The sequence below is a fragment of the Pleurodeles waltl genome, chromosome 4_2 (assembly GCF_031143425.1).
Source record: "Pleurodeles waltl isolate 20211129_DDA chromosome 4_2, aPleWal1.hap1.20221129, whole genome shotgun sequence".
NCBI classification, from domain to species: Eukaryota; Metazoa; Chordata; class Amphibia; order Caudata; family Salamandridae; genus Pleurodeles; species Pleurodeles waltl.
The window spans coordinates 877,317,736-877,341,755 of record NC_090443.1 but is presented as its reverse complement, the minus strand read 5'-3'; the positions used below and the strand labels follow the sequence as shown (position 1 = coordinate 877,341,755).

The window sequence follows — 24,020 nt, the reverse complement described above, 5'->3', positions numbered from 1 at the left end:
AATCAGCTGAAAGCTGGATTTCCAGGGCGCCCGATCTGAATGGGCCGTGCATTCTGGCTGCCTGTAGCAGTTGGCGAGCCTGCATGTGTTGCAGCAAGCAGACTATAATAGGACGGGGCAGCCGTTCCCATTTTGTCTCTTGGAGCCCAGCCTGTGTGCCATTTGAAATTCCAGAGGGGAGTCGAAAGTTATCTCCGTTAGTTTGGGTAGCGTTTCCCGCAGGTAGGAGAACAGGTCTGTGCCCTCAATGCCCTCCCGAAACCCAAGGAGGCGGACATTGTTCCTGCGGTTCCTGTCTTCCAAGTTGATCAGTTTACTACGAAGGTGTAGGAGTTCTTGATCTCTGTCGGTCCAGGAGGATACCTGCGTTTCCACTGTAGCCACTCGCTGATCGAGCCCGGAGATTTGCGACTGGAAGCCTGCTATGTCTACCCGCGAACACCACCACCTGATCCGCGCTGCCAAAAGAAACTTTTTCACCGACAGACTGGACAAAAACAGCCACAACAGCAGAGAACTCTTCAGCATCGTCAAGGAGTTCTCCAACCCCAACGCCGTCACGCCCTCACAGGATTTGTGCGAATCCCTCGCCACTTTCTTCCATCGCAAGATCAGCGACCTCCACGACAGCTTCGGACACCAGACCCAACCAAACACCACCGAACCCGCACCCCCGACCATTACCCTCAACAGCTGGACCCACATCAACACTGAAGAAACCAAATCCACCATGAACTCTATCCACTCCGGCGCCCCTTCGGACCCCTGCCCTCACTTCATCTTTAACAAAGCCGACGACATCATCGCCCCGCACCTCCAGGCCGTCATCAACTCTTCTTTTTCTTCTGCTACCTTCCCCGAATGCTGGAAACACGCCGAAGTCAACGCCCTACTAAAGAAACATACGGCTGACCGGAGCGACCTGAAAAACGTCCGCCCCATCTCTCTCCTGCCTTTCCCAGCCAAGGTAATAGAGAAGACCGTCAACAAACAGCTGACCACCTTCCTGGAAAACAACAACCTGCTCGGCCCTTCACAAACCGGATTCCGAACCAACCACAGCACGGAAACCGCCCTCATCTCAGTCACAGACGACATCAGAACCCTGATGGACAACGGTGAAACAGTCGCCCTCATTCTCCTCGACCTTTCGGCTGCCTTCGACACCGTCTGTCACCGCACCCTAATCACCCGCCTCCGCTCCACCGGGATCCAAGGCCAGGCCCTGGACTGGATCACCTCCTTCCTCTCAAACCGTTCCCAAAGAGTTTACCTCCCTCCGTTTCGCTCAGTACCCACCGAGATCATCTGCGGCGTACCTCAAGGCTCATCACTCAGCCCGACACTCTTCAATGTCTACATGAGCCCCCTCGCCAACATCGTACGCAAGCATGACATCATCATCATCACCTCCTACGCCGACGACACCCAACTTATACTCTCCCTCACCAAGGACCCCGCCAGCGCCAAGACCAACCTACAAGAGGGTATGAAGGACGTCGCAGATTGGATGAGGCTCAGCCGCCTAAAGCTGAACTCTGAAAAAACGGAAGTCCTCATCCTTGGCAACACCCCATCCGCCTGGGACGACTCCTGGTGGCCCACGGCCCTCGGCACCGCACCGACCCCCACAGACCACGCCCGCAACCTCGGCTTCATCTTGGACCCTCTTCTCACCATGACCAAGCAAGTCAACGCCGTGTCCTCCGCCTGCTTCCTCACCCTCCGCATGCTCCGCAAGATCTTCCGCTGGATCCCCGCAGAGACCAGAAAAACCGTGACGCACGCCCGCGTCACGAGCCGCCTGGACTACGGCAACACCCTCTACGCCGGGACCACAGCCAAACTCCAAAATCGCCTGCAACGCATTCAAAACGCCTCGACCCGCCTCATCCTCGACGTACCCCTCAGCAGCCACATCTCCGCACACCTGAGACACCTGCATTGGCTCCCAGTCAGGAAAAGGATCACCTTCAGACTTCTCACCCACGCACACAAAGCCCTCCACGACAAGGGACCGGAATACCTCAACAGACGCCTCAGCTTCTACGTCCCCACCCGCCTCCTCCGCTCCTCTGGCCTCGCACTCGCTGCTGTCCCTCACATCCGCCGCTCCACGGCGGGTGGGAGATCTTTCTCCTTCCTGGCGGCCAAGACCTGGAACTCCCTCCCCACCAGCCTCAGGACCACCCAGGACCACTCCGCTTTCCGGAGACTCCTAAAGACCTGGCTGTTCGAGCAGCGATAACCCCCCCCTTTTCCCCTAGCGCCTTGAGACCCGCACGGGTGAGTAGCGCGCTTTATAAATGTTAATGATTTGATTTAGGCGCATAGATCTTGTCTCCGCTGTCAGTGCCACCATGGCACTGTACATGCCCTCCAGTTTATGACTCACCGCTGATATCTCCTGCAGTATTCGGTCCATTGTCGTGCCTTATGTGTCATCTACCATGCTGCTACAGGGGGGAGGGAGGGGGACCTCCGCAGAAGGGTGTTTCCGTTGGCGCAGGGCTTCTACTCGCACTGGGGGGACTACCAATAGCGAAACCTCTATATCACCGCTCATTGACACTACTATTGTTAATACCCAGGCAGTGACTGAATCTATATCGGATCTGTACGATATACAATTGCTGATGTCTTTACAAAATGGCAGTGAGACAGACATTGAAAATATTAGGACAGATTTAGGAATTATGGAGGATCTCAACGTTACCAGTGGTCTAAGACCACGTTCTAAATTTATACCCAATATTGTACATAGTAATATTGATTTATTTGCGGACAAGGTATCATCTGACCTATACAAACTTTTGGGTGTTCCTTATACTAACTGGCGGAAAATTGACAATTTGTCCATTGGAGAACGGAAGGCTCTAACTAGTCTTAGGAAAGACCGATCAATTGTTATTCGTGAGGCCGATAAAGGTGGAAATGTAGTCATTATGAACACAAGTGATTACATGCATGAAATTGATAGACAGTTAGCTGACACAACATGTTATAAATGTCTTACCAGTAACCCTATTTTTGAACTGTCTGAATTCATTAACAACAAACTATGGGGATGGCATGAACAGGGTCTTTTATCTGATCACGAATACAAATACTTACTTGTTAAATATCCAAGATATCCTTGTATCTATATTCTTCCAAAAATCCACAAAGAAGGTTCGTTTCCACCGGGTAGACCTATCATATCTGGGATTGATTCCCCTACAGAGAGAATATCGGAATTTGTGGATATCTTTCTACAAAAGTTTGTTTGTAATCTCCCTTCATATATACAGGATAGTAAGGATATCCTGAATAAATTTGAAGATTTTCCTTGGTCTGATGACCTTTTATTTGTCACAATGGACGTCAATAGTCTCTATACCTGTATTCAAAAACCATTTGGTTTGCTGGCGGTCATTTCATTTCTCAATACTCGTTCTGCAGAACATTATGACCACAATCAAATGCTTCTGGATATGATTGACATAATCCTATCTAAAAATTACTTTTTACACAATACTAAATGGTTTCAACAAATACAAGGGACAGCGATGGGTTCCAAATTTGCCCCTTCATATGCCTGTCTCTTTATGGGCTGGTTCGAAAAAATACATGCATGGGGTAAACATGCCTCTCCTTGGACTGAATTTATTGTATTCTGGGGGAGGTATATAGATGACATTATTTTAATTTGGAATGGATCCATTCAGCAACTTACTTCGTATCATGCATTTCTTAATGATAATCCTTATAATGTCAGACTTAGGGGGTTATTCCAACTTTGGAGGAGGTGTTAATCCGTCCCAAAAGTGACGGAAAAGTGACGGATTTACCACCAGCCTTATTACGAGTCCATTATATCCTATGGAACTCGTAATACGGCTGGTGGTATATCCGTCACTTTTGGGACAGATTAACACTCCTCCAAAGTTAGAATAACCCCCTTAGTCTTCATTATAGTAAGGACAGTATTGAATTTTTGGATATAAGATTTTTTATTCACAATAACTCTATTCAGAGTGTCTTGTACAGGAAATCTACGTCTTGCAATAGTCTTTTACATGCAACAAGTGCACATCCGTCTTCTACTATTAACAATATTCCTTTTGGTGAAATGACACGTATGCGCAGAAATTGCAGCACTGAAGATCTATTTCGCGAACAAATTAGACTTGTGAAACAAAGATTTATCAATAGAGGTTACAAGAACCAGATTCTTTGTACTGCAGAACAACGTATCATGAGTATATCCAGAAAGGACACGTTGTCATTAAAACCTAAAAGTAAAAATAATTCAACTAATGAACGTCTGTCTTTTGTAACCAGATACACGGCCCACAGCCAGGGCATCTACAAAATACTAAAAACGCCATTGGCATTTACTTACTGATTTACATGGACTCAAAGGGATTCTTCCCGAAACACCTCGAATAACTTATCGAAGAGGTATGACATTGAGAAACTTGCTTTGTCCCAGTTATGTATCTGTACCTAATCCTTCTACTTGGCTTCCGACCAAGCCTCTGGGCTTTTACACATGTCATGAATGTAATGTTTGTATTTTTGGTTTGGATAAAACTAGTACCTTCTGTTATAATAACACAGGGGTTTTTACTATCAAACATTTTATTAATTGTAACACCAAATTTGTAATTTATATTCTAAAATGTACATGTAACAAAATCTATGTGGGAAGCACTAAAAGACAGCTCAAACATCGAATACAGGAGCATATACGAGCCATTAGGAACAACGATATTAGGTATCCATTATCATCACATATGACATCGACACACCTACGTGATAATGTAATTTCATTTCATGGGATTGATCATATCCCATTGAACCCTAGGGGGGGCAACAGAGAATTGCAACTACGCAAACAAGAAGCAGCATGGATTTGCCGTTTACGCACGGTCGAGTTGGGACACAACACTGATCTCGAATTTCATCATTTCTTGTAATGGTATTGTTGTATAATATATACACTAATAGTGTACGAGTGGAGTACTGAATATTAGTACTTTCTTTCAAAACAATGGCGAAAACAATAGAGGCTTAAATACTGTCTCTTTACATGTAAACTTCAACCATTGTTTTGTGACTGTACTAGGGTTTAAATTACATGTTTTGATATTACTTCCTTATAGTATATTGTCTGCATGTACATGCTCATTGGATGCTAATAGACCTATTTTTTGTAAAATTGAGATTACATTATACTAGAGGCCATTGGCCTACTCTTGTCATCTTTTTCACTGTAATATTATTGTCTATGACATCTCTTTTTGGGTTTCTTTTTGTTGCTGCTTCACTACTATTTTTACTTTGCACAGTTAATGGCTTGCTCCCCTGATCTTTAGTGTCTTACCCCCACTTTTCTCTATGCCTATTTTTCCGCTTTTTCTTTTACCCTCTTTTGGTTTTTCTTCTCTGCCCTCTCAATATATTTTTTTCATTACCTAATTATGGTAATTACTTTTCAAATATATAGCGTTTGTCCATTTCAATTCACTTACTATTATACCACATAATTGCTTTGTCTACTCCAAAATGGCCGCCACTTAAATTATCCGTACTATGCCGCTTTTTGGGCATAGTCCTTTTTCTGTGTTTATACTCCTCCTCACGCACGATGTTTGTCATAAATGTTCGGCAATTCTTGCCGGCATTTCCTCTAAACTTGGACGCGCTACTTACTTCACTTTACCCGACGGGTGGCAACGCGACCGGGCCCGTCTCACGTTTCTCCTTTCATTTGGAAAATCCGGCCGGTTACAACTTGCAACGTATAAACAATTTGGATTTACATAATTTAGGTAAGGCTGGACCACAGCCCTTCGATTTATTTATATAGTCGCGTTAATATATTTTTTAATTGACTTTTGTGGGACTTTGCCCACATTATATTACTTCTTTTTGACACATGTACTGTTTTTTCAATTTTTTCAACTCTTTTTATTTTTAGCCCATTGAATCTTTGTTCGTGTTTATACTTATCTTATATATTGATTCTTGAACCTACTTTGGAACCTACTACTTGGTATGTGCTTTTTCCAAGTATATTATCCTTTTCCCTATCCCCCCCCCTTCTTCCTTACACGTATTCTTATTACTTTTATCTTCACCTAGCTTTCATCTCACTACTTTTTTATTTAAGTCTTACTCAGTTTTTAGTTATTATATCTTGGTGATGGTTCACTTAACATTTTGTGATGGTGATGTTGGCACTATCATGGTGCAGGGATTACTGCAACTATCATATTCATTACAGTCTATACGGCATGTTTTCTTCGAGCACATTTTCTTGCCACTAACGCAAAAATCTTTAAAAATCACCTCTTTCGATTCTTTTGCGGATTCTTTCTTTTCTATTTTTTCCCTTGTTGGTTTTATCCACCACTTATGACTAGAGGTTGACTTGTAACCAGAATTGTGATCTATTTGACGAAACTCTCTCTCTTGCTTAAATTTAATTCGTAATTACACTTGACTAGTGTTTTTTGCTTTATATTAAATAATAACCTGCTGATTCCGCTTTATATATTTGATCTTTCTAATACTAGGAATACCATTGTTATCTTATCATTTCTTTATGGCTTTTTGTTGTTATTTTTGCAGCCCTGAAGAAGCCCAACTGTATAGGGCGAAACGCGTTGGCTGCTGCATTGTTTGTTCTCACAAATTTATTGTAACACCAAATGTCTCTGATGAAATAAACCCTTTGGGAGAAACCTATGGAAACCTTGTGTCACCACATGTTTAACAAACTGGGACTCATCTGAATTATTATTCGTGATTCACAACTGATAGTGGTGCACAACCCATTTTCTTGTATTGGTGTTTTATCCTTTTGGTTCCTTTGTGCAGTAGGAACTTTGTTGGTAGTGCACACTACACTTCACCTTATAATGTGTTGTTCATATACACCTGTTTATACACACTGTGATTAAATTTTAGGGATTGATGCGTTTTCTGTTGGGCCTACTGCACTTTGCTTGTTTAAAGTTACCTTCAGAGAAGAGTAGTTGGCGGGCTGGCTTACCCGGTGTTTTGCCCCCCGTCTTACCCCTGGGCATTGCGCGTTCCCCCGTGCAGGTAGGGATCCGAGAGGTATCATCCTTTGGCTCTGTAGGGGCAAAGAGTGTAAAAAGGAACGGGGGCAGATGGAAGGGGAGACAGGTAGTTGCCAACTTCGGGTGCGTATTTTACTGACGCATAACAGGGTCTCGAAACAGGCCTCCAGTCTCCCGGGCAGCGCAGAGGTCCAGGCGCTGATGTTGTCTCAGGTGATCTTCCTGTCCTCCAGAGGAAAAAGAAGGTCAGCGCAGTTGGCTATTGGCATTTGACATTTGACATGGGGGCGCAAGGAGGGCCCATTGTTGACATCGGCAACACTCCTCCCCCACCTAAAGGTCGTAGCATGACTAGGATCCCCGACAGGAAAGAAAAGAGGAGGGAGGTGGAGGGGGGGCTCAGTCTGTCCCTGCTCTGGGTTGGTTGAGAGGGTGAGTGTCCACCTAGATCATTTTGGTGTCTCCGTCATGCCCTCCAGGGCGTTAACTCTCCAATGTCCGAGCGAGGGGGGGGGGAGAATTGAAAGTAGCCAAAGCAAGTCTCCAACCCCCGCCGTCCCTGGTGTCAGTCTAGTAGTCCACCTTGGCAAAGTGAAAGTGAGGTGCGTCTCCCGGGTGGGGCCTCCCTGCTGCTCCAGGCCACGGTTGCGTTCTTCACAGTAGGTCTTTTTGCAGGAAGACGGCAGAACCTGGCGTGTGGCGGCAGGTGGGGGCCGGTGTGGACTTCAGCGATGCCCCCGTTCACATGGAGGCAACAGCCCACGTCTTCTGGCCAGGTAGGAGGAGGGGTCCCTGGCTCTCTGGCTGCCTCCCGCGGGCGGCCCAACCCCCCCCCCGACACTCCCTAGGCCTTCAGGAGAGGGGAGTAAGGGGGAGAGCAACAAGGTTGAGTGAGCGAGTGGGGGGGCTGCTCCGGGGAACCACCGTCTCCGGCAGTCTCAATGCAGGGAGGCGCGCCGCCCGGGTCGGGCTCTCCTTCACGCGAGGCCACGGCTTCAGATCTCGCCGCGGGCCTCTGCGCCGTCCCTTGCGTCTCTGGAGCGCTCGGGGAGGAGGGCGCGTCTCTCGACCCTCCCCCGGTCTTCCATCTGGCGCCGGCCCTCGTTGCCTGATAAAGCGATGGCCAGGGGGGGCTTTCTAAGCGCCCCCGGCGCTGCCGTCCTCGGTCCATGGCCCGCCGCCTCGCGGAGCTCGGGACCTAGGCGGCCATTGTTAATCGTGGCCAGACCACGCACCCTGGCACTCTTCTTTAAAGCTTCATAATTCGTCATTGCAGGCCAAGCAGCATTGCTGTTCTGTCGCTGGAGCAGGGAACAGGCACTGATTAATTCAACTTAATTAGTGCCTGTCTGCTGCTCTTGACGTGATTGAGGTACTTGTTTTTAACATCTAGGGCCCTGCAAGCAGAAGATGGGTGACTCACAAAAATGTGCCCAGCAGGACAAGCAAAATTGAAAAGTTTTATTTTCTATAGTTAACTCTTTTCTTTTTTTTTGCAAAGTCTTCTTTTCTCTCTTTGCACTCATGTTTTCTTTTCTTTTTGCTTGCGGGCACTGTTCTCAAAAGACAACGATTATCTTGTTCTGAATATTGCAACGTGACATTGTTTCCTTCATATGTGTAATTTACAAAATGATGCTTTAATGCAATGGTTCCCAACCTGTGGTCTAGGGACTCCTGGGGGTCCGCAAAGCCTACTCAGGGAGCCTGTGGCTGCTTAGAAAGTTAACTGATATTAAAAGATTAATAAAGTGTATACAAATACAGTGGCTAAATGTACAACTGAAAATTTTAAAACGTGCTGTAAATGTCAAGAAATGTGAAATTGGAGGCTAAAAATTAAATTAGTATCCCCAGATTGATTTGTGGGTGTAGTGCAGGTGCATCAAACAGAATACAGTATGAACAATGTGGATCTTCAGTTGAATTTCGAAAGTCACCAACCTGCCTAATAAAATGTATATTTGTATTTTTTAATTTTATTTGTTTATAAATTAAACAATGTGTTATCATTTGTGTATGTGTTTTGTGGAATGCTTGTTTCTGCATATTTTTTATATTGTTTCATGGTTCAAAGCATCAGTAACGTTTATACCTGGGACCCCGGCTTCCAGTAATGACTCACTGAGGGGTCCCCAGGTTTCAGTTATGATAAAGTGGAGGTCCACAGAAATCATAAGATTGGGAACCATTACTTTAACGCATAATCGCTCAGCACACCCCAATCCACCTCTGTTCAGTCCAGTTGGGCTCACTCCAGTCCACTCCACAACGATCCACCCCACTCAATCCATTCCAATCTACTCAAGCCAAGTGACTCCAGACCAATGTAGTCTACCCCACTCCAAACCAAAGCACTCACACCAATCCACCCCACTCCAATCCTCCCACCTACTCCAGTCTGTTCCATTTGCCCCACTCCAGTACCAAACAATCTGCCCCACTCCAGTACCAAACAATCAGCCCCACTCCAGTAACAGACAGTCGGCCCCACTCCATTCTCTCCTATGGCAATCCAAAGCAATCTGACGCATTTCAGTCTAAACAAGATGCCTCACTCCTATCTTAAACAATCTGCCCCACTCCAGTCTGCCCCACTCCAATCCAAAACAATCTTCCCCAATCCAATCTGCCCTACTTTAATCCAAAACAATCTGCCCTACTCCTGTCTGCCACACTCCAGTTTGTCCCACTCCAGTTCAAAACAGTCTGCCACACTCCTATCTGCCCCCCTCTAATCTGTCCCACTCTAATCCCAACAAATCTGTCCCACTTTAGTCTTCCCCATGCCATTCCAAAACAATCTGCCCCACTTCAGTCTAAAGCAATCCGCCCAACTCCTATTTTAAACAATCTGCCCGCTCCGATCCAAAACCATCTCCCTGCTCCAGTCTAAAATAATGTGCCCCCTCCAATCAAAAACAATTTTCCCCACACCAATCCAAAACAATCTTCCTCACTCAAATCTAAAACAGTCTGCCCGACTCCAATCCACAACAATCTGCTCTACTCCAATCTGCCCCACTCCAGTCCAAAACAATCTGCCCCACTCCAATCCAAAACGATCTGCCCCACTCCAACTTGCTCCACTCTTTCTTGCCCCACTCCAATCCAAAACAATGTGCCCCACTTCAGTCTGCCACACTCCATTCCCAAACAATCTGCCCCATGCCAGTCCAAAACAATCCGCCTCACTCCAATCTAAAAACATCTGCCCCACTCCAATCTTACCCACTTCCCTCTGAAATAAATCTGTCCATTCCAATCCATAATTATCTGTCCCACTCCAGTCCAAAACAATCTGTCCCACTTCAATCTGCCCTACTCCAATCCAGAATTATCTTCCCCACTCCAGTCCAAAGCAATCTGTCCCAATCCAATCCAAAACAATCTGCCCCACTCCAGTCCAAAGCAATATGTCCCAATCCAATCCAAAACAATCTGCCCCACTCCAATCCAAAACAATCTGTACCAATCTAATCTCCCCCACTCCATTCTGTCCTATTCCTGTCCATCCCACTCCAATCCAAAACAATGTACCCCACTCCAATCCAAAACAATGTACCCCACTCCAATCCCAAACAATCTGCCCCACTCCAATCCCAATCTGCCCCACTCCAATCCCAATCTACCTCACTCCAGTCTGCCCCACGCAAACCAAAACAATCTGCCTTACTCCAATCTAAAACAATCTGCCCCACTCCATTTAAAAAAAAAAAAAAATCTGCTCCACTTCAATCTGCTACACTCCAATCCAAAACAATCTGCCCCACACCAATCCAAAACAGTCTGCTGCACTCCAATCCAAAACTACCTGTCTCACCCCTATCTGCACCACTTCAATCCTCCCTACTTCAGTCTGCCACACTCCAATCTAAAACAATCTGCCCCACTGCAATCCGCCGGACTCCAATCCACCCCAATCCAGTCTACCCCATTCCAATTTAAACCACCTCACCCCACTCCACCCGAATCCATCCCACTCCAATCCAATCTACCACAGTCAACCCCACTCCAATCCAAAACAATCTGCCCACTCCATTCCAAAAGAACCTGCCCCACTATAATCCAAAACAATCACCCCATTCCAATCCGCCCCGCTCCAATCCAAAACAAACCACACCACTCCAATCTGCCCCACTGCAATACAAAACAATCTGCCCCACTACAATCCAAAACAATGTGCCTCACTCCATTCTGCCCCACCCCAATCCAAACAATCTGCCCCACTCCAGTCTGCCCCACTTCAGTCTTCCCCACTCCAAACTGCCCCACTCTAATCCAATCCTCCTCGCCCCAATCCAATCCACCTGACTCCACTCCACCCCACTCCAATCCAATCCACCACAATCCACCCACTCCAGTCTAATTTACCCCACTCAGTTCAGTCCACCCCACACCAATCAAACCCACTCCAGTCCAACCCAATCCACGCACTCAAATCCTTTCCACCTCACCCCATTAAATTCCAATCCACCCCACTGCAATCCAATCCACTCCTCTCCAATCCACCCAACTCCGGTCGACCCCCACTCCAGTCCACCCCACCCCATCTAATCCACACCACTCAATCCTATTAACCCCAATCCAATCCACCCCACCTCATTGCAATCCACCCACCTCATTGCAATCCACCCACCTCATTGCAATCCACCCCACTTCTTTCTTCCCCACTCCAATCCAGCACGCTCCAATCTACCCCACTCTACTCCAATCCAATCCACATCAGTTGAACCCTCCCCAATCCAATCCACCCCATCCCACATCCCCAGTCCAATCCAATCCACCGCACTCCAGTCCACCCAATCCACCGCACCCCATTTCAATCCACTCCAGTCCACCCTAGTCCAATCTAGTATACTCCAACCCACCCCACTCTATCCTAATGCAGTCCATCCCACCCCAGTTCACTCTACCCTACTCCAATCCATCCAGCCCACCCCACCCCACTCCAATCCATTTTCCACTCCAAATCATTTTCCACTCCAACTCAATGAAATCCACCCACTCTAATCCACTGCACTCTAATCCACTCCACTCTAGTCCAATCCACCCCACTCTAGTCCAGGCCACCCCACTCCAATCTACCCCACTCCAATCAACTCCAGTCCAATATAATCCACCCCACTATAATTCACCCTACTCCAAACCACCCCATTCCAATCCAGTCCACCCTACCCCAAATCCGTCCACCCTACCCCAATCCAGCACACCCCACCCCAGTCCTATCACTCCAATTTAGTCCATCCACCCCAATCCATTCTTATCTACCCCACTCCAGTCCACCCCATTCAATCCACTCACTCCAATCTACCCAATTCCACCCAGTCCACCCCACTCTACTCCAGTCCAGCCCACCAGACTTCCTCAGTCCACTCCAACCCACTCCATCCTATTCCTCCTCACTCTACGACACTCCACTCTATGACTCTTTGCCACTGAGCTCAACTCCGCTTTACTGAACTCTACTCTACCCCACTACATTTTGTGACATTCTACTACAACAAATCCAATCTAGAACACTACTCCCTGACTCCACTTTGACACTCCACACCACTAACATTTAGCCATGCTGAACTGCAGTCACACTGTTATTAAACATGGCACAAACACATTGCCAAGCCAATAGCTCTGGTATAGGCGACACCTATTGGCTTTGCCAGTGTTTTTTTCAACTTCCTCCCTCCAGTCCTCAGTGGTGAGCTCCTGCTCGTAGTGTATTATCAAGTGCTATCAAAGTTACTGTGTTTCTCATTGGAACTTTCATTGACATTTTCGTTTGTTACATTCATATACTAGTGTGGCCCAATATTATCCAATTTTGTTTAACCTGCTAGCAGTTCTGTGTTCCCACACCCAGTTTTCTTTTGAGGCTTGGGAAACTTTCATTCAGTGGAAAAAAGATGACAATTCTTAACATACTTAAATGTGACTGTGGTTTACAGGCCAACTGCCAGTAGGAAAAAGCTTTTCTTTTACTTTACCTGGGTTTTTAGAAAGACAAAATACTTGTTACTTGGCTTCACCTGTACTTGATGAATGGTGAATGGTGAATGGACATTGCTAAGGAGGCAGGAAAGGGGCTGAAAGTATAATTCCAGACAAAGGTGAAGTCTAACTCCACGAATACATATATTTTATACCAAATAATAGAGGTCCGTACACCTTAGACAGGTCAGTGTCCACTCTATATGGTTGTATTTTTGTCAGGTGTTGTATCTTTGGTTAGTCTTTAGTGATCCACTGATGTTTAGAACAGCTAATCAGGAAATCCAGTAATGCCTTCAGCTGTCGGGGGTACCAGTTCTAGAGAATAATGTCAGGTGTCAAAGTCCCAGTATGAGAAATGTGTCAAAATACCACAGAAATGACATTTTTCGTCACTATAACCCATTTCCTAAATTCTGTGTCACTCATTGTGTAGACTACCACCATACAAACTCCTTCAGCATTCCCAACCTACTGTGGGTTCACCACATTGTTGGTAGATTCTCTTCCTCTCACTCGTCCATAAGTTCCACCCTGTACTCCAATTACTTTAACCTATGCCGTAGACTGCTCTAGACCTAGAGCAGATTATGTGGAATGAACAAAAGTGTACAGCAATGAAATGGTGATGAAAGAAAAGAGTGAAATGAATGGCCATAATGCATGCCTGAGATAACAGTTTACAAAGCGGTGCAAGCCGATGCAGCGGTGAGAATGTAATCTCTTACAGAGTTAATGTGGTTTTTAATGTGGTTGTGAGGTTTAAGAGCTTCCAGTGTGCTTCTGGATCAGGGTCCACATTCACCGTAACTGTAGAGGTTTTGCACGTAAAGAACTTTGAATGCTAGACTAGAACTTTTTTCCCAGTGGTTGATGGGGTGCCAAAGTTGAATGGAAGAACTACCATCCATTTTAAGACTAGCTGTAAGCGATGAAGGCATGGGATGTGGTACAAATGAGAGTTTACATGTCGAGTTAGCACCATCAATGTATGTGAAAAATAAATCTCATATCGTAGGGTAACAAACAAAAGGTTGTGTTGTGGAAGGGACAAAATTGAATGAGTATCTTCAGTATTGGAAGGCGTGGAAGGTGAAAGAATGGATTGAAAATATTCAGGCTATATGCAAGTGATAAATAAGTGAAGGTTGTGTAGATGGAGCCAGGAATACGGGAATGCTCAAGGGGAACGGTTGTGGTGCAAAAGACATTAGGATTTACAGCTGCTCATACGATGATAAGAATAATGAGAAGTCACATTTGAAAGAAAGGATGATCTGGTGAGGTGCATTTTCGAAGAGTCACTTTCAGGTGCTTATGTGAAGGATCTGGAACAAATAACCAGCTCCTTTGTTCTGACTGCTTTTGATCAATGAAGCTGTTAGATCTTTTTTGTTTTCCTAATTGTTCTTCTCTTCTTTTTATCTGTTTTTAACATTATTCTATTTTATAACGGGGGCATGGCAGCGAGTTGGAATGTGAGGGTTGGAAGGTTGTGGCTTGGTAAAGAAGGCTGCTGGAGTCACTGATCTGCTTGGGGAACATGTATTGTTGTCCCTCTGCAGGAGGTGAATAAAGATGTTTCTTCAAACAACTTAGTTTCTCTGTGCTTCTTCCATTGTGGCCACCACCTTTCTGCCAAGGTAAGTAATACATGTTGTTGGAAATGGCCCTTTTTGCAGGGTTATCCCCAAACCTTTTGCCTTCTTCCTCCTAATTTTTCAGGTCATATATTAGTGCGTTTTATATGTCCTAACAGTGAAATACTGCCAAATTTGGTTTTCACTGTGCAAAGCCTATCCCTCTCATAGGTTAACATGGGGGCTGCCTTTAAATATCCTTAAAGCGCAGATTCCCCTTGAGAGCAGATAAAAATGTGGAGTTTAGGGTCTCTGAACTCACAATGTAAAAATACATCTTTTATTGAAGTTGTTTTTTTAAATTGTCTGTTTGAAAATGCCACTTTAGAAAGTAGGCATTTTCTTGCTTAAACCATTCTGTGACTATGCCTGTTTGTGGATTCCCCATCTGGGTCAGTTTGACAGTTGGGCTATTCTCCTCTTCTCTAGACAGTGACACAAAAGGGGGTGGGGTCTAGCCTGCATATTCTGATGAGCCATCTAAGCTAGAGGGGAGGGAGGAGTGGTCGTTCACACTTGAAAGGACTGTGCCTGCCCTCACACAGTGCAGTCTCTGACCCACTGGTGTGTGACTGGGGCCTGGCCTGGACAAGGAAGGATCTTGCAAACACTTGAGACTTTGCTTTGAAGTTTGCCAACTTCAAAGGCAGAACAGGGTATAAGAAGAAGTCCCAAAACCCCAGACTTTGAGAATCTTTCTGGAATCAAGAGGAACCTCTGCCCAGGAGAAGAGCTGAAGGAGGAGTACTGTCCCTTTGCTGTGTTGCTTTGCTGGACTGCCCTGCAGTTGCTGCTTCTGCCGGAAAAGAGTGCAAAGGTTGAACATTGCTGTGTGTCCTGCTTGAGAAAGTTCTCCAAGGGCTTGGAGTAGAGCTTGCCTCCTGTTGGAAGTCTCAGGGACACCAAAGACTTCAGTTTCCTCGACCTGCAGCACTGGGAACCGTGTGTTTTGCGCTGTTCAAGAGGATAAACCACTGCGCAGCCGGCAACAAAGCAGCTGGCTGCACCGTGACCTGCCGATGACGCATGGAGTCGTATTTTCTCACTTCACACTGCGACCCTGGTCTCACCTACGCCGTCATCAGACGACTTCACCAAACCGCTGCTCGCACCGTGACCTGTGTGCCCCGCACTATGGCATCACCTGCTCACACTGCAGCCTGGGCCCTCCCCGACGACAACGAAGCTGCTGCCTGCACTGACATGTAGACACCACTCGTGAGGAGCATGAAGCACTGTTCCGTCCCTCACCGCAGCCCCGGTCCACCGAGGCCAGCACCATCGACTCCAGTGTCGTCACCAGGCATCCCTGCCTGCACCGTGGCCTGTCCTCCCCGCTCGAGAGGGTCACGAAGCACTGTCCCATCCTGCACTGCTGGCTTGGGCCGACCGACGACAGCACTTCGGCAATGATGCTGCCTGCACCGTGACCTGTGGACACCGCACGTTGCACAGCTCCGCTTCACACTGCAGCCCTGGTCTCACCGACGCTGCTGGATGCCGTCACCGAGCCAGCACAGTGACCTGTGGGCACTGCACGTTGCATTGTCCCGCTTCGCACCACAGACCCGACGCCATGCACGCTAGCGCTCCTGACTTCATCAGCCTGGAGTTCGATCTGCAACGTATATGACTTCAAAGGCCTGACGCCTCCTGCATGACTCAGGAACCGACACTGCGACATCAGTGACACCGCTCTCTGGAGCTCACCACGAGGATCACGCCGTCCTACAAATCCAAGGTACTGTTTGCAGGTCTTCCCGATACTGTAGCTGGCCCTCGACGCCGCGGCCAGCTTGAACTGTTGGTTTTGCTGATCACGATGCCGTGATAGCCCCAGGTGGAGCTATTGATTTCTAAGAACTGTATTTTTGCGTAAATCTTGCAACATTCATATTTTTATTACGGTATGTTGGATTTTTATCAAATTTGGTTTTGTTTTAAATAGATAAATATTGGCTATTTTTCTAAAACTGGTGTGGTGTCCTTTTGTAGTGTTTTCACTGTGTTACTGTGTGTTATGTGCAAATGCTTTACACATTGCTTCTGAGATAAGCCTGACTGCTCGTGCCAAGCTACCAAGGAGGTGAGCAGGTATTTCCCTTATCCTGACTAGAGTGAGGGTCCCTACTGCCAGCTAGAGACCCCATTTCTAACACGTTTACTAAAAAAAAAAAAAGATGTTAAGTAAGTTGAGTGTACAACCACTTTTAAAAAGTTTCATACAAAATGTTATAAACAGGTACAGATAGCCTGTTTCATTATATAGGCTCCCCATTCCTCTTATTGCCTAACATGTTAGTGGTTTTCAGGTTTCCTTACATTTTATTTTTGTTTGCAGGGCGGAAAGCTTTAGCAGATGCTGGAATTACATACTCTGAAGTGGAACAAGCCTGTGTGGGCTATGTATATGGTAAGACTTGTTTACTCTCTTCTTATATCCCACTTGTGTTTTCATGCATATGCAAGGATGCAAGCTTGTATGGTACTTGCTTCTTCATATAATTTTTTTACGATTTCATACAATGGTAGGTAATAGTTTGTTTCTGGCTAAAGAGCACTTGTTGGATTACATTAGGCTGGCATGGACACATTTAAAACAAATGTTTTAAGGTCTCTGTAGGGGATGTGAAGTGCAAACCTCACAGTAGTTTTTAAAAAAATCAAGGTTTACTGCTATTAGTACCCCTTGCAAAATTTCATGGCTTGCCAGTCCCTGACCTATGCCCTGCTGCACAATCCCCAGTCTGCCAAGCTTGCTTTCAGCACCCCTGCACCCTACATAATTCCCAGCCAACACCAAGGCAACTTATACTGGATAACTAAGATTGAGAGTGTTGCAGGCATCCACAAGTGCCTTTATCAGAATGTCCTTCTGGAGCACACTGGAGTAGGAAAATGCCTTGTAGGTGGACACAGCTTTCACCTTCACTTCAGCAAATGATACAGTGTCTGTACACTGCACCCACCCAAGTTTCTTGGCTTTGCTGGACTTGTAAAAAGCTTTGCCCAACTAACCAAAGGAATATAATAGGTTTTTTCCAATGTTCTTTTAAAACTGAGCATTCCTTTACAATATGTACAGTGCCACCCTTCCTTCTTTGCATTAAATTAAATGTCCATCGAGTATGAGCTTGGTATATTAATGTTACTTAGTGTTACTGTAAATATTATACTTTCACGTAGATTCTGTGAGAAATTGGGCAATTGCTTGAAGGGGTTAAAACTTCTCAAGTAACAACCACAATTCTTGTTTTGGAAGACTTAGAGGACATAGCTTCTTTATGCTTGGCAGAACCATTGCAAGTATTGGATAATTTTCAACCTCTCTCTGTCAACAAAATTTGTGATCTTCTTATCGCTCTTAAATCAGGGGCACCTACAGATCTCTGTCCACCCCGTATTCTAAAGTTAACCCCTCAGCTGGTTGCCGAGGCCCTTGAACCGGTGTTTGCGGAGATTCTTCAGGAAGGGATCTTCCCGGTAGCCTGGAAGCAGGCCACTGTGATCCCGCTTATTAAAAAAAACAGGAAAAGAAGTGGTCTGCCTCTCTCGCAGCGTCACATGTCGACTCATTTCTCCTTTAGGAAAAGTCTTAAAACCTGGCTCTTCGCTAATTAGATATTCAGGGTGGCTTGTGTTCTTTTTCTTGTATCTCTGGTCCGAATAGCGCTTCGATGCTTTTTTTGCCGGAATGCGTTCTACAAATAACTCAATACAATACAATACAATACAAGGATGAACTACAATTTCACAAAATTAACCTGTGCTGAACCCTCTGGTAGCTTGGCACAAAAGCATAACTTAGAGGCAATATATTGTGAGATCAAAACAATTTGAAACCAAAACAACAGAAATCCAGTCAGTAAAACTGGAGATATTGAATTGTAAATAGTTAGATAAAAGTAGCACCAACAGGCACAATGCACTAATTTGAAGATATCTGGTAGCATTGGACCGGAACAAAGTCACAAGTTCATGCCTGCCGCAATAGTTTGCAGACTAGGCACAGGACTAAGTTTGTCCCACTGAAGATCGTACCTTATGTTGTCTGCGCGGTGTTGCTCTGCAAGACTTTGCGTGGTTTGCTCCAATGAAACTAGGCGCTAAGTCTTTGCAGGGCTTCGCATCACTCGCCATTGGTTCCGATGACATTTTCAACAGTGTGGCGAAGCTCTTCTAGGATTTGTGTCACTTAGCACTGGATTTGGTGGAACTGGATTTGGTGGAACCTTTAGTTAGGCCAGGAGAAGTTCTCTCTGATGCCAACCAAGAGCCCAGGATCTGGAAGGCATCGCTTGAGGATCAGGGACCTACTCCAGCAGAGGTCAGCAGTGCTCAGGCAGGTCTAGTTGCAGGTCCAGTACGGCAGATCAGCTGGGCAATTGGAAGGAGGTATCTGGAGCTTGTTGTGTCCCTGTAGCTCAGAACAGGTGGTCAGCCAGCTGACTCTTGGAGCTGCTTAGGTAGCCTGGGATGAAGGCAGCAGGTCCACTGTTCTTTCTCAGAGAGCATGGCAGTCCTCATGCAGCAGGACAGTCCTCTGGTAGCAGGGCAGTCCTTCCTCTGGTCCAGGAGTCTACTGAGGAGTTGGTCTTAGGGTAATATGTATACCTGATGCCAGCTTTAAAGTGGGAGGAACTTTTAGATTGCCCCCCCAAACATCTTGTTCTGGAATTTCCTTCCTTCTCTTGCCCAGGCCCCAAGATATCTGGAGTTACTAAAGCCTAGCGTGAACTTCTTTGTGAGTGTGCTGAGGCAGCCGCTTTAAAATGTAATTGCGGCAGGGAACATCTCCTCTCCTCTCACCCTAGCAGATTAGCTCATTCTGCCAACAGCTAGTCCCCCTTTGTGCATTCCACCGAGACACTGTAACAAAGGCCAACTACACCTAGTCATGTGACCCAAGACACAGGCAGCAGCCACCAAATGGTCAGGGCAAGAAAATGCAGTCTTTCTAAAAGTGGCATTTTCAGAATTAAACGTAAAGTAATGAGGAAACCCACTGTTATCCAATTGGAGAGAAAGTCTTACAGTGGTGAAAAACAAATTTAAGTGTTTTTCACTACCAGGACACGTAAAAGTACATGTTCAATTTTTTAAATACAACACACCCTGCTATGTGGACCATTTAGGGCCAACCCTAGGGCTGACATACGTATTTAAAAGGAAGGTTTAGGGCTGGCAAAAGTTTCATTTTGCTATGTCTAAACGACAGTTGAAAACTGCACATAGGCTGCCATGGCAGGCTTGAGGGCTAAGTATGTGGGGGGCACAGTAAGTGCTACAGTCCCTCTAGTAGCATTTAATTTACAGGTCTTGGACATATGCAGTAATCCTTTACTAGGGACTTGTAGGTAAATTAAATGTGCCAATAGTGTGTAAGCCAACTGTTCCGTGTTTAAGGAAGTGAGCATGACTCCCTTAGCACTGGTTAGCATTGTTAAAGTGCACAGAGTTCTAAAGCCAATAAAACACATTTCAGTAAACAGGATGGGAGAAGGCAAAACGTTTGAGGGAAGGCCACACCAGAGGCTGACAGGTTTAACAGATTCACAGTTACACAGATCCACATTTCTAATATTACTTTCTTCCACAGTTCTCGCTCATCTGTCTGTTTCGCTTGCTGCCTACATCCCTTTACCATCAGTAAGGAAAACTCCTTCCTCCCCCAAAATGACATAACATTATGTTGGACTTAATTCTTTGGTTTTCCTTCCAGCTGCATGTTCTGCTCTCACAGATTGTACAACATTACTCGCTCCTTAATATACTTACCAAAACATGACCATAACTGAGCATATTTAAGTCATGATATACAATATTATAGTGCACTTTCGTATGGAAAGAAGGGAACACCCTTAGCTTGCTGACTTTGCATACTAAATTTCTCTTGGCAACTCCGTCAGCGCTGGCCTTGGTATTTATATGTCTAAGTTAGTCAGTGATTCTTCTATTTAGCTGTAACATAATATTGCTAAAATGTTAGAATGTTCCATATCCTTATCAATTTGTCCTTTTATAAACACAAAATATGCAATCACATAAAATAGTCAATCTCATTAGGTGTGTGCACCCATTGGATTTTTGTTATATTCGATCTCTGCTTCTTAAACTATTTACTTGAGAAGTTGGTTGAGGTTGACTCCTTGAGAAACGAAAATGGAAAAGAACCGCAATCTTGATGTAATTTATTCTGCCTATATGTGATGTTTGAAGGTCACTAATCCTCAGTTGTAGTTAATTTATCTTGTTGAAATTTAAGAAATAAACTAATTCTGTTTGCTCAGCTATCCACACCTCTAAGTGTGGAATTGTCTTCACTAGCTATTAAATGGTGCTTTTCATCTCTGTATGAGACTACAGACACTAGGAGAATGGGTCTCCTAGGCTCTGTATGATATTTTATAGGCAATTTCTGTGTCTTTTGTTTATTAGTTGAATACCCAAACCGATTCCCATTCTTATTTTCCAACATTATAATAATCCTACATGAACACACAGGCTTTTTACTGTAGGCAAAAAGCTAAAAAGTGAGAAAAGATGCCATCTATCCGACAGAAGTCATTTTACATCTGTGTGCATCTGTATCTTTACTTTCAGATGCTCTTTAATATGGCATGGCATACAGGGGCTTAGCAGTAACCATAGGTACGGAAACGGTTTCCGACTGCTCCCATTCAATAGTAAAGTTGTATTGGTTGTTTTATATAGTTTTATAATACCATCCCGCCATTTTAGTGGGAAACTTCATTCTCTGCTTGAACACCCTTTTTCATTCAGTTTAGACAGTGAGTTACTTTCTTCTTTGCCAGTGACCTGATAAATTACTCTAGAAATCATCTACTCCCATATTGTTGCATGCATTTGATAGTTTGTATTTCTAAGGAATATTGTTCAGTATGCAACTCAAGCTTTTCTTTAGTTGTGAAATCTGCAAATATTTGCTAGTCACAAAGAGCCTGAGGCCTCCCCATGTTTCAGTGTACCTGTTGTTTACCCTTTGTACCACTATTTCTGCTTTTACATGACATTTCTTTTGTTAACCACTTAAGCTGTGTTTCATCTTAAGCTGATATCTCCTTTGCCATGGTGTCTTTCTTCCAAGTCCTGTCTCTGATCTTCTGGGCTTTGTCACGGTTCCTCTAACTACTTGTTTCAGTGTGTAACATATGGATGCAAAGCACATGGATGGGTGGGGAAGGGGGCGAGGCTACTGACTGGATTCATCAGCATATTTCGCCTGGGTGTTTTTGATCGCAATGCTACACCTCTGATGACTTGTCACTCACTGTAACTTGTCTTTGCGTCATAGAGGTATACTGCATTCTTTAATGTTGTATGATACATTGTGCAATGGCTGTTTTTGTTGCTTAATAAAAGGATTTAAAAAAAAAAAATGGATGCAAGTGTATGTCCCATTAATTCTTTTAACACGTTTTATCAACATTGTAATATCTTTATACCTTAGTAGCTCCAAATGTAACAGCAACAGATTACTTTATAATCTCTAGTTGAAATACTTCTGAGTGATCTGCTGAACATCTCACTTCAATCCAACTCCTTCAAGAGAGCATCAGTTATTGACCAACAACAATCTGATGTATGACTGTAGTCCGTAATAAAAGCACCAAGTCAAAATCTGCTGTTAACTCTTCCAGTATTATTGGTACTTTTATCATAGAGTGCTTAGTCTCCTCTGTAGATGATGTATCCTTGTGATCTTAAATTGGCATATTAAATTCACATCTGTTGTAAATGGGCTTGGATAAGTACCTTGTTCCTTCTGAACGACAAATAAGTTATTATATGAATTTGATTCTGATTATGGTCTGAAAATCTGCTGTTAGTTACCAGGCTCCTCTGATTTCAGGGCTCGTTCCCCACCCTGTGCAAATCTTGAACCAGGTGCAAACCGCTGTTTGTGTCTGAATCATAATCATATCTCAGCTATAAACTGTGCACCTGAAGGTGTTTTCCCACAAGGTATGCAGCAGGTAACGCCTGGTAGATTCTTTCTGGGAGGCATCCTTTCAACACATAAAAAATTGGTCAGCTTTTTCTGAAAGGGCCAACCTGTAGAATTGCCAGTCTCATTTATCATGATCCTGCTTGGTCCACCGGTGGTTGGCTTAATAATGCGATGTATGCTTCGCAGAGTCCAAAATGACACAAGATAGAGGTTAAGCTCTTCTGTCCCGTGCAATCCAGCTGACTTCCAACCAGCCCTGCTCCCATCATTCACAGGGATTCCAGCCTGTACTTTTAACACTCTCTGAGAAATTGATGCTGGTAGTTGAAAACATCAGTTTCCCTCTTTCCACTTTCTTTGAAAAGAGCTGGCTGCCCTTCCAGGTCAGGTCATCTTCCCTCTCCCTGGCAATTGTTAGTGCTCCCTTTGAGTACCTATAGATTTCCTCCAGGAAAACTGTCCAAATATGGGAACTGAAAATGGCTCTGGAGCATAATTGTGAACTGGGTTTGAGTTAAAGCATGTCTTTCCTTAGGCCCCTGTCCTTGCATAAGGCACACAATATGCCGGTCCCAACGGTCATCAAATGAAAATATCCAGCCCAATGCTCTCTGCTCTCATATTGAAGTGGATGTGGTCAGCACAATCTGATAGTGGCTCTGTTCGATCTGCTTGTGATGGCAGGTGAATGTGATGGCTACTGCGGGCAGGGCCTTCCTCGCATCTGTGAAGTCGAGGTACAGGTGGTAGAAGGTTTGTGAGCCTGCCAGTTGCTATTTCTCTGCCTTGCTTGAGTCCTTGGAGCCCTGAGTGTGGTGTGGTACAGAGGGAACTAGAGCACTTCCCCGGGTCACATCACAGCAGAGGGGCACCAACTTTTGTCTCCCACTGTTGTTACGTCATAACAGTGGATAACCAGATTTCAGTCCGTTTAGTTATGCTAACGTCTTGTAGTGGAAGCCATACATAAAAATACAAAATTCCAAATAAAGGAAAGAACTGGTAGTAAGCTGCAGAAAAGCTTTTGCCATAGAAGCAATTGTGGAAAGTGTCAAGTACAGAAATGGAAAAGCAGCGTGGTGAGGCCTAAACCTTAGGAATAGCTAGAAGATTGTGTCAGGAGCCACAGAAGCAGCAATGTTAATCTATGTAAGCGCAGTTTTTAGTATGATGGAAAGATGTAAGTTTAGAGATAGCAGTGGGGGACTTTGGTGGAGGGTGTGCACTTTATCAAAGTTCAAAGCAAGCAAGACCAAAGCAAGCAGGATCAAAGCAAACTGAATGTTGAGAAATCATGGAAAGGAAGTTGAGTGTTTATGAAGATCGAAATTTGGTGTTTACAATAAG

General features: G+C 45.0%; 1 protein-coding gene across 1 annotated transcript in view; it reads left to right on the top strand.

Moving 5' to 3' along the window:
* The window catches only part of SCP2 (sterol carrier protein 2), a 322,938-nt gene that overhangs the window by 75,141 nt on the left and 223,777 nt on the right, over positions 1–24,020 (top strand). Inside the window, exon 3 of the mRNA XM_069232654.1 lies at positions 17,043–17,114. Coding sequence (XP_069088755.1) covers positions 17,043–17,114 — 72 coding nt within the window. The remainder of the gene's footprint in view (positions 1–17,042; positions 17,115–24,020) is intronic.